This window comes from Symsagittifera roscoffensis, chromosome 1 (assembly GCF_963678635.1).
Source record: "Symsagittifera roscoffensis chromosome 1, txSymRosc1.1, whole genome shotgun sequence".
NCBI classification, from domain to species: domain Eukaryota; kingdom Metazoa; phylum Xenacoelomorpha; order Acoela; family Convolutidae; genus Symsagittifera; species Symsagittifera roscoffensis.
In genome coordinates, this window is record NC_087062.1 from 60,552,351 (window position 1) to 60,565,946 (window position 13,596).

Below are 13,596 nucleotides of genomic sequence, written 5' to 3' on the forward strand. Positions count from 1 at the left end.
TTGAAAAAACAGTCAGAAAAGCCGTTTTCGGGCAATTTTTGAAAAATTTTGACAAAAAAATCGCGTTTTTTTTGGCGCGCGCTCCCCCTCAAAGTTAGTAGATATTGGCGCCAAAGGCGCCTTTAGAAAAATTTTAGGGTCGGTCGGCCAAAAATGGATTTCTGAAAAAGTATCAAAGGGGGGACCCTTTGGGTCGGCAGGGGGTCGAATCCCTGAGGGGGGGGGGGGCGTCCGCCCCCCCCCCTAAATCCGCCCCTGATTTTAAATATTATTCATTCACTTTGTAAGAAAAAAGCATTAGCAGCATTGATAATAAGTCACATACCTTTGAAGGTCCATGAGAAACGATCCATAATCGTACAAAGTGGAACACAAGAATGATTTATCCACGAGAAACTTCACGTTGGGACTGCACTTGGAAATGTCACTTAGATTAAGATTATTGTAGTTTTCGCAGAGCGACAGCAGATATTTGAACACTGTCAGTGCCTTCTCATCTTCGTTCTCCAAAACTAACACATCCGCCATGTTATGCAATGCTTTCGCCGCATCTATCCACCTGTGTTGAGATTCACAAAACTTAACTAAAGTCTGATACTGCTCCACGACAGCCCTGACATCTTCCAGTTTCTGGTAACAACTTGCTATACTTAGGTTCACATTGATATGCCGAGTGACATCAGAGGCCACTTGAATGTTCAAATTGGAGCAGTTTCCCACTACTTCGCTTTGCGACTTGGTTCCTTCTCCTTCCTCTAGAAGCTGAAGCACTTTCTTGTACGTCTCAATTGCAACCTTAAACTCCTGGTCGCACATCTCGCAATCGGCCTTCGAGTTGAAAACATCCAGGACAAGCGTCTTGTCATTCAACACCTGGGCTAGTTTAAGAGCCTCGTTGAAATATTGGGTGGCTACGTGGAAGTTATTGAGCTTCATCTGCACTCGTCCCAAATAAAGCGTGCTCTGGCACTGTCCGCATAGATCCCCGTGGTCTTTGCACAAATTGAGCATTTTAGTGAAATTCAGGAGTGCCATGTCGTACACCAGCATCTTCAGATTTACAAATCCCAAAGAACAGTTCGCTTCGATCTCCAACTCAACTTCGCCAAAGTCTACTGACAACTGCAACTGTTGCTCGTAGAACGTTTTCGCTGCCTCCATTTCCTTCGTTAGTACACACACATCTCCAATTGACCCTAGAGCTCTGAAGACACTTCTGTGGTCGTTCCTATTGGAGCATATCTTGTAGAACTTCTCGTAGCACTTTCCAGCCACTTCGAATCTGCCCAAGATCTGATTGAGAAGTCCTAAATTGTAGAAAATCTTGTGTAGGTTGGGTTGGTGGGGTAGATTCTTGGAGACGTTGAGGCTGTGGAGGTAGTAGCGAAGGGAGCTTCTGAATTCCTCCAAGCGGAAGTAGATGTAACCAAGAGTGAAAAGAACACTACACTGAACGTCCTCGTCGCATTTTTCGGCCACAAGCAGCACCTAAAACCAACTTTATTTCCTCCCGGCTTTTTAAACGTCCCCGCCATCTATCCCTAATCAACTACATTTAATTCAATTTTTAATTAAATTTTCGATCACCTGATGTAATTACAACTTACATTAGCCGGTATCCATTTTAAGAATTTTTACAAAATGTCGACTGCACATATAGCCTTGTAAATCCCTGGTTACCAGAATGTCTAGACCAACCCTACACGCTATAACGAAAGATGTTCAATTGATTTCTACGTAAACATCAAGCTGCCTCTTACCTGTTTGAAATATGGCAACGCTTTGCTGAACTGCTCAGTAGACGCATAGAACTTCCCCAATGTGAGGTGGGCGTTCATTATCAAGGGAGACGAGTTCTCGGAGGGAGGCGATATAGAGTTAGCCAGCGCGACATGCTTCAGCAGAGAGGTCTCCGCATTTGAGTGCTCTTTGCTGCACTGGTAGGCCAGACCTAGATTGCCAGTGGCCACGCATTGTCCAACCATATCTCTTTTCTCCCCACTCAGTTCGATTTCCATCGTGAAATACTTGATAGCACCTTCGTAGTTCTTCAGCTCCACGCAGCAGCTAAACCCAACAAGTTTCTTTTCATTAAATGAACTAGATCTTCACCAAAACTCTAGATACCCACCGGAAAAAAGGTAAACTTTTTGCTTCGCTTGAAAGATCAGTGGTTCGAGATCCCATCCCAGTCGTTAAAAATGCATACAGAGAAGATAGGGTATTAGAGTAACAACAACAACCGAACAAAAATCAAACACAGAGGCGAAGCGGAGCTTCGCACCACTTGCCAAGCAACACTAACATAAAATAACAAGACAGCTCGTACCAGCGCAAATTCCTGAATGTTCCAGCTGCCTTTTGAGGTCTATGGAGCAGTAATAACATGAAAAAATAAGATGTCAAAAAGAAAATGAAATTTTTTTAAATTAGATTTATTTTGTGAAAATCATCCCCCATGCGCCATATAAAGTACAAAGTGATAAAATTAGCTTGTAGTAACATATCAATTATGGCAAATAATCTTCCTTCAACCAATTTGGAAAGATTTCTATGACGGATTAAATCTCCGCTTACGCGTTAATAGCGCGTTAATTGTCCCAAATTGGGCCAAAATAGCTATCTTTGATCATTTTTCGTAAAGTTATGGGGGTTTACAGGTAAAAAATCTTTTCAAATTTAAGCTTAAGACAACAATACCTTTTGAATGATTCAAAAATTCGTCAAAAATGGCTATTTAAAAACTCGAAATTTGTCTGAAGAAAAAACCCACCCCGAGCACAACTATTCCGTTACTTTCGTTACGAAAGTCGGAACAAAAACATTCAAAGCCGAAAATGAAAACTTTTCAGAAAAAAATAGGTCAATCAAACTTTCATGTCTCGATAGAAGTTCATTCCAGCAAACACCCCAAACGCTTAAATTTTAAATCATCAACAACGGAAAAAAATTTACGAAAAGAAACAAAGCCGACAATTTTTGAGCAGGCACAAGTTGAGCCGAAAATATTATTTCATGAAAAAATGTTTAAAATCCCACCTCAAAGAACAATGGACAACAATTGCACTTGCAACTACAATGGAAAATGCTTACAGCAAAAAAAATCAGTGATGTGGCAACTAAGCCGACCATCTTTGAGCAGACACCAACTGAACCGGAAAATTTTTTTTTAAATTAGAATGAAATTAGAATGAACAACCTTTGCACGTGCAACTAGAAAAAAAAACTGTCTACAACACAAGCTAAATCGGTTGTGGCAATTTAGCCGACAAAGCCTGAGCGAACAAACGAAAAACACTTCATTTTTCTCGGATTTTTTTTCAATTTCCTTGATACTGAAAAAAACTAAGATCCGGCCATAACGACTCCAACCCCAGAGTAAAAAAAGCAACTGCTTTACCTCCAGGCCAAGTGGGAAGCAACCTGGAACATGCTAAGAGAAGGTAAGAGGAGACGAAGAAAAGAAAATAGAAAAGAAGTGATTCAACTGATTTTGTTAAACTTATTGTTAACCCAAAAAAGTCCATATTCCAGATTAATAAGTCTTGCTTATCGCAAGCGTAAGCAGCTTGTATATTGGCCCTTCTCATAAGGCAGAAAACAAGATAAAAAAGAGCTTCGCATCACTTCGATACAGTGAGAAAAACTGAAAAAGTTCAGACTTTCCAAAACTAACTATCAAAATCTCGTTTTCTCTAAAAATTGTTTAAAAGCGGAAGAAAACTAAGACAGATACAAGATTAAATAGTTAGTAGATATGAAATTGTTGGATACTTTTTTCTTCGAAGGAATTTGCTAAAGAAAGCTCTATAAAGCAAGCGAAACTAATATTGATATTGATACACAGAAGCGAAGCTGAGCTTCGGAACACTGGCGACGACACAACAAGTATAGGACGAAAAAAGTATGATGCTAAAGTACCACAGAGCAGTTCGAACGATGCAACCACTGAGCAAGGAACTAAAAAAAACATAGCCAACAAATAGCTGGAAAAAATTCAATGAACACAAGGAAACAGAAATTAACATGTTTTAGAAAACTTCAACTTTCGCAATTAATGCTCTTTTTGAATTTCAAGACGAATTTATGATTGACACCTTTAAAAAAATAATAATAATTCAATTTGAGAAAACTGGATCAATCGATTAACTTTAAATTCCGCTGGGAAATTTGAAATATAGCCAACAGACCGTTGGCAAAGAGTCAAAAAAAGCAAGTTAACAGAAAAAAAAATAACTTCCTTTGAAAAAGCTCATCTTTCGGATTTTAAAGAAACAAAATGACCTTTGAATTTCTAAAACCATTTATGACTGACACTTTTTTGATTATATTAATCAAATTTGAAAAAACTGGATCAATAAGTAAGTTCTTTATTTCGCTGGAAATCTAAAGTTTAAACTCCACTTTCGAAACTATAAGTCAATCACGCTTTTGGTGACCATTACACTCTCGCTGTTCGATCGAGGAGTTTCCCTTCGTTTCAACGAAAGAAATGAAATGACCTTGAAACGAAATCAAAAGCCAAACTGCATAAATCAAAAAAGAGCGTGAACAAAACAAAAAAAATCACCAAGATCTCTATAAAACTACTCACTACGTTCATAATTTTTAATTAAAATCCACTTTCGAAACTAGAAGTCCTTTCGTTTTTTCCACCTTTCTACTTGGAGCGCGCAATTTATTTAACTTTTAGCAGATGAATTTGAATTAAAATCAAAAAGGTATATACACTCAAATGCATTCAAAAACGTATTAATATGCTTGAATGCACATCTGCAATTATTACAGTATTTTAAGACTTTTTCATTTAAAAAAACGAACAAAAATCACTAAGAATTATAGAGTCTTCACTACGTTCAATGGCTCTTAATCTATAAAATAATCTTATCATGGGCCTTTTAAGCACATAAAAAGCAAAAAGTAAGCAGCCGAAAAATGAAGATTTAAAATTGTGAAAAAGAGCATTTCAGTATTCAGAGGCGTTCAGAAATTTTATGAAAATGAGCATTTCAGTAAGAAAGTCGTTTACAAAAAGAAAAAAATCTGTTAGAAAGGTTATCCACCAGCTGTTTAAACAGGCTGAGGATAGTGAACGCCATGCAGTTGTAGAATCATTTCCGACTCGGATCGGAATCCAGATGCACCCTAAACTTTCCTAATTATCAGCGAGTTTTGACTCTTGCCCTTGACAGCCTCTTTCCCTGTCTCTTGCCCTTGACACGGCTTTACTACTGACGGCTACGTTCACTGTTTGCACACAGGCGAAGCGCAGTTTCGCAAAACTTGCGAATCAATTAAACAATTGCTTTACAAAATACTGAAAAAAATTAGGCTGGTAAAATAACATGAAAAGTCCAAATAACTCTATCTACAAAAATTTCATACCTTTGTTTGAGACGATTTTCATAAACAGATTCAACAAGCTTTGCGAATCAATGACCGAGCGGCAACTAAGGCGAAAAAACCTGGATCGACCATCGTTAAGCCGAAACTGTAGACATGAAAAAAATTCAAGCTATAAAATTTTTTGAAGTTGAAACTTTGACGACTCATCCCTCCTGAAACAGGCAAAAACATTAAAAACAAATCGACCTTAAAGCTGCGCAACATAAGTTGACTGAAGACGATACAATTAAAGCATTGCATTCCAAGAAATTGAAGAAAAAAGACAGAGGCTAATCTTCACACCACTTGCGATACAAAAGACGAACACAGCGAAGTCGAAAAAAATTCTATAATTTCGAACTAGATGGATCGATAAGGCTAGGTTTCAAACAACAACGAACCAATACAATAGACTCGTTAAAAATCTGAAATCCAATCTATAAAAAAATCTTATCACGGGCCTTTTAAGCAGATAAAAAGCAAAAAGTAAGCAGCCAAAAAATGAAGATTTAAAATTGTGAAAATGAGCATTTCAGTAAGAAAGTCGTTTACAAAAAGAGAAAAGTCTGTTAGTAAGGTTATCCATCAGCAGTTAAAACAGGCTGAGGATAGTGAACGCCATGCAGTGGTAGAATCATTTCCGACTCGGATCGGAATCCAGATGCACCTTCAACTTTCCTAATTCGACAACGGGTTTTGACTCAGAGGCAAAACGAACAGCCTCTTGCCCTTGCTAGAGACAGGGCAACAGCCTCTTTCCCTGTCTCTTGCCCTTGACACGGCTTTACTACTGACGGCTACGTTCACTGTTTGCACACAGGCGAAGCGCAGTTTCGCAAAACTTGCGAATCAATTAAACAATTGCTTTAAAAAATACTGAAAAAAATTAGGCTGGTAAAATAACATGAAAAGTCCAAATAACTCTATCTACAAAAATTTCATACCTTTGTTTGAGACGATTTTCATAAACAGATTCAACAAGCTTTGCGAATCAATGAACGAGCGGCAACTAAGGCGAAAAAACCTGGATCGACCATCGTTAAGCCGAAACTGTAGACATGAAAAAAATTCAAGCTATAAAATTTTTTGAAATTGAAACTTTGACGACTCATCCCTCCTGAAACAGGCAAAAGCATTAAAAACAAATCGACCTTAAAGCTGCGCAACATAAGTTGACTGAAGACGATACAATTAAAGCATTGCATTCCAAGAAATTGAAGAAAAAAGACAGAGGCTAAGCTTCGCACCACTTGCGATACAAAAGACGAACACAGCGAAGTCGAAAAAAATTCTATAATTTCGAACTATATGGATCGATAAGGCTAGGTTTGAAGCAACAACGAGCCAATACAACAGACTCGTTAAAAATCTGAAATCCAATCTATAAAATAATCTTATCACGGGCCTTTTAAGCAGATAAAAAGCAAAAAGTAAGCAGCCAAAAAATGAAGATTTAAAATTGTGAAAATTAGCATTTCAGTATTCAGAGGCGTTAAGAAATTTTATGAAAATGAGCATTTCAGTAAGAAAGTCGTTTCCAAAAAGAGAAAAATCTGTTAGAAAGGTTATCCACCAGCTGTTTAAACAGGCTGAGGATAGTGAACGCCAGGCAGTGGTAGAATCATTTCCGACTCGGATCGGAATCCAGATGCACCCTAAACTTTCCTAATTATACAGCGGGTTTTGACTCTTGCCCTTGACAGCCTCTTTCCCTGTCTCTTGCCCTTGACACGGCTTTACTACTGACGGCTACGTAAACTGTTTGCACACAGGCGAAGCGCAGTTTCGCAAAACTTGCGAATCAATTAAACAATTGCTTTACAAAATACTGAAAAAAATTAGGCTGGTAAAATAACATGAAAAGTCCAAATAACTCTATCTACAAAAATTTCATACCTTTGTTTGAGACGATTTTCATAAACAGATTCAACAAGCTTTGCGAATCAATGACCGAGCGGCAACTAAGTCGAAAAAACTTGGGTCGATCATCGTTAAGCCGAAACTGTAGTCATGAAAAATACTCAAGCTATAAAATTTTTTGAAGTTGAAATTTTGACGACTCATCCCTTCTGAAACAGGCAAAAACATTTAAAACAAATCGACCTTAAAGCTGCGCAAGATAAGTTGACTTAAGACGATACAATTAAAGCATTGCATTCCAAGATATTGAAGAAAAAAAGACACAGAGGCTAAGCTTCGCACTACTTGCGATACAAAACACGAACGCCACGAAGTCGAAAAAAATTATAGAATTTCGAACTAGATGGATCGATAAGGCTACGTTTCAAACATTAACGAGCCAATACAATAGAATGTGAAACATATCACGCGGTAACAAAGCCGTAAATACCTTAGCAATAACCCTTTAGGCCGAAAAAAATTTTCAAGTCCCCCACATCCTCCAAATGTGCACTCCATTGAACTCAAAAAGTGCATATATACCTAAATGCGTCAATATTTTAAGACTTTTTCCTAAAAAAAACTGAAAAAATCATCAAGACCTATATAAGAGTCTTCACTGCGTTCATTACTCTTAAACAAAGACGGAAAAAAATAAGATTACTAAAAAATTATTAAGTCCCCCTCACCCTTAAAATATATTCACAGCTCGTGCAACGACAAAATGTGTGGCGACTAAGCCGATGTAATATAGGCCAAAATCTTTTAAGACAATTAAGAAGTTATTCCCCCACCCTCAAAACACAGACACCCCACCCTGCGGGGACTACCCTGTCTTGAAGGTAGTCCCCCACCCTCAAAACACAAACTTTTTTCGCCCATCAAAAAGCGCAATATACGGCCATTAAACCGATATTATATAGGCTAAAACTAATCAAGTCGAATAAAAAAAGAAAAACAAAAAAAATTGTTGTCATGAAAAAATTGAACTATAAATTCTATTGGATGTGAACATACAATCTATGTTTCTCTCGAAACCACTCGAAATTAGGCCACTAAGTCGATATAAAATAGACCCCAGCCTATTAAGGCAAAAAAAGGACAAAAAATAACAAAAAAAAAACAATTTTAACAAATCGAGTTGGAAAAATCACAACCAACATTAAAGTCAAATTTTGAAAAGGACGGGTGCTTAAAATAACAAACTTACTTGCAACTAAGAGGAGTAGGATTTGCAAATAGGACGAAGAAAAGAGAATTTGCAAAGAGGATTTGTGAAGGAGTCCAGAAGTGAGTCCTGTCGACAAGGTTGTTTACGGGAAAAAAAGTCTAGTACCCGATTGCAATACCCTTCCTTTTCGCAAGGGTAAAAAAATAAATTAAAAATTAATTTGAAAATCTGCAAAAATTTCATACTTTTGTCTCGGGTGATATTCATAAACAGTCCAAACAAGCATTGAGAATCAATGACTGAGCGGCAACTAAGGCCAAAAGAACTTGGGTCGAACATCGTTAAGCCAAAAACAAAAGAAGAGATAAAAAAACAAAAGGTATACATCTTTTTTTAAAATTTGCGACTGATCCCTCCTGAAGCGAGCAAACGCAAAAGATTAAATGGCCCTTGAAATTGCGCACCCCTTTCAACAAAAAAAAATCAAAAATACTATATATGTACTCAAAAATAGTGTTGGTTAAATTTACAACCGACAGATCAACTTTCAACTGGAGTAAAAATTGTTCAAATCAAAAATTTTAAAACCCCAGTTTCGATTAAGAACCACTTAAGAAGCTTATCATTCAATACAAATTGAATTTAGAAAACGGAAAATCAGCCAACACAAATAAGGACGGAAGCCACAAACCCAAAAAAAATCATCATTAATTCAATAACTATTTTTGAGAAGCGAAAAAATATATACTAACCCACATGAACGAAAAAAAAGTTTTAATTGAATTTAAAAGGAGCTGGGAAATTTCTGAAGAGGAGTTGTTACACAGGCGAAACTGCGCTTTGTAAATACGAGCGAGAAAGTGCCAAATATACCGTAACTTTTAAGTACACGGCAACTCAATTTTGCAAATACACTTCGGAACGTTATGAACTAAAGGCAAGAAAACTAAGTTCGCATAAACAGAATAGAATGTATTAAGCCAAATTGAGTATAAATTATCAAAAAATCTAGCGAAGTATTTCGAGTAGAAAAAGCTTCTGAAATGTTAATCTAATTATTAGAGTATTGCATGAAACAAATAGCTTTATTCGGTTCAATTGATGAATTAAAAAAAGCATCAATTATTATAGTATTGCATAAAACAAATAGCTTTTTTTTGGTTCAATTGATGAGTTTAAAAAAAAAGCATCAATTTTGTTAACCTATTACTAATCAAATGTCAAAGCGCATGTAAATATACAGCTAATGCATCATACTAACTCAAAAAAGTCACCAGAAGTAGCACTTTCATTAACGATTTAGGTTGCAAAAAACGCTGATTAGTACTATCATACTACGCTACGCTCGTGTACAAAAAACAAAGAAGAAAAGAAAAGGTAAAAGAAGCCTTGAAAATAAAAAAACTTCTGCTATGGCGGACTCAAACCTACGACCATGAGATTTGGAGTCGCTTGTCATCGCATCTGCGCCAAGGGCCTTTGAAAGTTCACTTATACTGGCCACCAATAAAGCAGCTGAAGATACTTAAAAAAATGACTAGGCTAAGCAGCAAAAGTCACGCAATATGTAAGTGGACACACATTTTGCAAGAAGTAATTAAGAATATATAGACTTGCTATCACAAATCCGTATGGGTGCCTCCGAAATCGGCACCAACATTTGCGACTTAGCTACGGAGAAAAAGAACACTCGTACCATAAAACTACGCTGGCTAAAGCTCGCTTCAAAATTGATATACTGTTGTAGGAAACAAATAGCTTTCTTCGGTTCATTTGATACATTAAAAATGCATCAACTGTGTTAAATCATTAGTAATCAAATTGTCAAAAAACATGCTATTAAAAAATTAATTCAGCCTTTTGCTTACAAAGTAGCTTTTAAATTTGCGACTTAGACTCGAAACAAGTAGCCTTGTAGTATCACACTACCCTTCGCTTGTTTAAATAGTTTTAAATGATTTTAAATTAATTTTTCAGCAGATGCTTTTGGTCAACGTTTTTCGAACTTTCCTAAATTTCACCAGGAATAATGAAAATTTTGACGTCATAATGCTCAGGCGCGTAACCGAAAACACCAAAATATTAACCTGGCAATATATCCGCAAATTTTGCTCTGATAACTCTTCACGTTTTCCTGGGTTGAGCACCGCAGACTCTGGTCGAAAAAATCCACAGCGGCTGGAAAATCCTCTCTACTGTAGTACACCACCCCCAGATTCACAAGGGCTTGGATCTTCAATTTCACATCCGAGCAAGTTTCCGCCATGGCTAGTTGCTTCTGGTGAGCTTGCAGACTTTTTTCCGTTTCACCTTGCAGTCTGAAAACTGTTCCGAGACCGTAGTATGCTTTTGCTTGAACGGCTGCTTTGGCTTGAACTGGAAACCTGTTGAACTGGCTGCTGTCTAAGGGTCCACCAGCTCCATCGTTATCTTTCAGATCACTTCCGGCTTGTTTAGTCTGATTGAAGAATCCTATAGACTCCGAGTACCTGAATTGACTGGATTTTGTCCGGAGCAAGGTTTTAGCTAATAAATTTTTTGAACAAAAATCATTTTCATGGACTGAGAAAAATACTTCAAGTGATTAGTACACAGGTGAAAAGACGCTATAATACAAAAGTAGATTTTTTCGACAAATTTGGTAAGTTTTCAACAAAATAGTACTCGTAAAACAAGTACATTTTGTAAAATAGTTTCAATAAATCGGGTGGTCATTAGTCGGTTGAACCCCTTAAATCGGTCCCTGTCATTGTATCCATAATATATCAGTATTATTTCGTACTCCAAGATCAATTTATGTCAAACCTTCCTAGTTGGCAACTGACAGTTCCCAGATTGTAACAGGCTCTGGCCACTTCCATATTGTTCTCTAATCTGGCTGCGATATCTCGATGTTCCAGATGACATGCAAATGCAGACTCCAAATCACCCATCAACTCATGCACAACCCCTAAACGCGCAACATTTCCTTTAGAGAAGGGTTAAATTTACAACATAGGTAACAGAGAGACAAATGACAATGAAGCCAAGACCTATAAAAAGGAATGATTTGAAAGCTCTTAAAATTACTAAAATACTTAATGATTTGGCACAGAGGTGAAGCAAAAAGCAATTAAAACAAGACAAAAAGCAGCATTATAAAGTACTATAGGAAAAACTATAAATAAGCCTCGATTTACCAAAACATCTGCCACGAGATTCGAACCCGCGATCTTTTGTCCTCGATCTTTTGAACCCGCGAAAGTGTCCTCGATCTTTTGAGGGGGAAAAATGTTCTCAGATACGCTCTCAGTCTTACCACAGTACTATGGTTGCTTGCTGTAGACTGAGCACTTAGTACAATAGACAAGACAAGAAACTTGAGCTTTTAGAAACACAGCAATAAAAGTGATGAAAGGTACAAACGACGAAAATATATTTTTCTCAAATCATCATCTATCACCCCAAATTTGTTCCCATTCCACTTACTTCGTCAAATAAAGAACCCCAGTGAATACCCCAATTTGTTTCCTTTAGAAGATATGAGCTTTTTACTTTTTTTTTATATGAAGACAGGAAAAAAGAGGACAATTTTTTCGTCCGCTATCCGGCTCAAACCTGGGCCCCCGTGCTGGGAGGTTTGCGCTTATCCTCCAGACTATCTGACCGATGTACAGAAAAAACGATTTTTTTTTTCATGTTTCACTTTAATTAATCCAATTCAACCCAAATCGAAACACAGAGGCGAAACGGAGCCAGAAACTTAAAGACAACAGCAACATAATAAAAACACAAGTCGAAGCAAATTGAAAAAATTAAAATTTTCATAGTCTCGATAAAGGACAACTACAGCTGAAGGTACGCGTTAGACATTTTTGAAGTTGCTATACTGATATAGGACGAAAAGCGTAAGCTAAATAGGACTTCGACCAAAACCTAAAGTGTTTCTCTACTAAAATAAGTGAGAAGTGAAAACTTTTGAGATATTGGAATATCCCACGGAATTAACATTTCTCTTACAAAAAAGACGTCGCTTCAGCAGGAAAAAGTCTCGCAACCGATTATTTCGTGTGAACTTTTGATCTCCGATTTGATTCAAAAAAACTTTCTAAAAAAACAGTCGAAAGTTCAAAAAATTTGACTTCCCAAAATCCAAAACTTTTTTTCTACAAAAAAAATAAGTCAAGATCGCTAAATAAAAGAAAACTTCCAAAACTTGTTTCCCTGATTGATCACTTAACCTGAGCATTAGCTCGGTAGTTTTCTAGCAACGTCAAAAAGTTTTCAAAAAAAGTTTTAAACTATTCCGAGGGCCATAAATGTTTGAGCTAAAAATTTGAGCGTAATCGCTTTCGCAAAGAAGCTTACCACAACCCGCACTTTGAATTAAAATCAAATTTTCAGAAAAAAATTTAAAACGGTCAAAATATTTTTTTTAAATGACTGTTCTGAGGACAATAACTTTTTCTTTTAATTAATTTATGAAAGACCGCAAATGCAGAGGAGCTTCATACTACCCGTTATCTCCACTGAGCCAACAAAATCAGATTTGAAAGGTTCGTTTCAGAGAAAAATTAAAAACTAAAACGGACCAAACAACCAAAAATTTGACTATTTCGAGGGCCATAACTTTCAGTGTAAAAAAAAATTGGGCGTAGCCGATTATGTAGGAAAGCTTTGCAAAACCCGTTCAATTCATAAAAACTAAAATCTCAGATTTGTTGGGTAGCTTTTAAGAAAACAAAAAATCAAATATGGATCAAATATTCACCCATAGACATTATGGAAGAGGCATAAAACCACTATACCCAATAAAAATAAAAAAAAAACAAAAAATGTCGAAGAAACTAGATCTATCAAATTTAATTTACCTAGTCATCAACAAAACACAAAAAGACAATAGAAGGTATAATTAAAATCTGAAGAAAACTTACCAAGCGGCAACAAGGTCAATAACACCCGAGAGCAGAACATCTTTAACAGTCGAAAAAAATTTCAATTAAGACTTAAAAACTAATGAAAAAAATGTCAAGTCCCCATACCCTCAATTCACACACACACACACACACACACACACACACAAAAAAAAAAAAAAAAACTTTTTTCGCTGATCAAAAAACACAAAATGAGGCCAACAAATCTATATAAAATCGGCCAAAACC

General features: G+C 36.7%; 1 protein-coding gene across 1 annotated transcript in view; it reads right to left on the reverse strand.

Annotated features, from left to right (window-relative positions):
- The window catches only part of LOC134846702 (uncharacterized), a 62,214-nt gene that overhangs the window by 12,022 nt on the left and 36,596 nt on the right, over positions 1-13,596 (reverse strand). Inside the window, exons 6-9 of the mRNA XM_063864088.1 lie at positions 11,261-11,405; positions 10,543-10,944; positions 1,761-2,067; positions 326-1,488 (exon numbers count right to left, since the gene is read on the reverse strand). Of these exons, the coding sequence (XP_063720158.1) occupies positions 326-1,488; positions 1,761-2,067; positions 10,543-10,944; positions 11,261-11,405 (2,017 nt within the window). The remainder of the gene's footprint in view (positions 1-325; positions 1,489-1,760; positions 2,068-10,542; positions 10,945-11,260; positions 11,406-13,596) is intronic.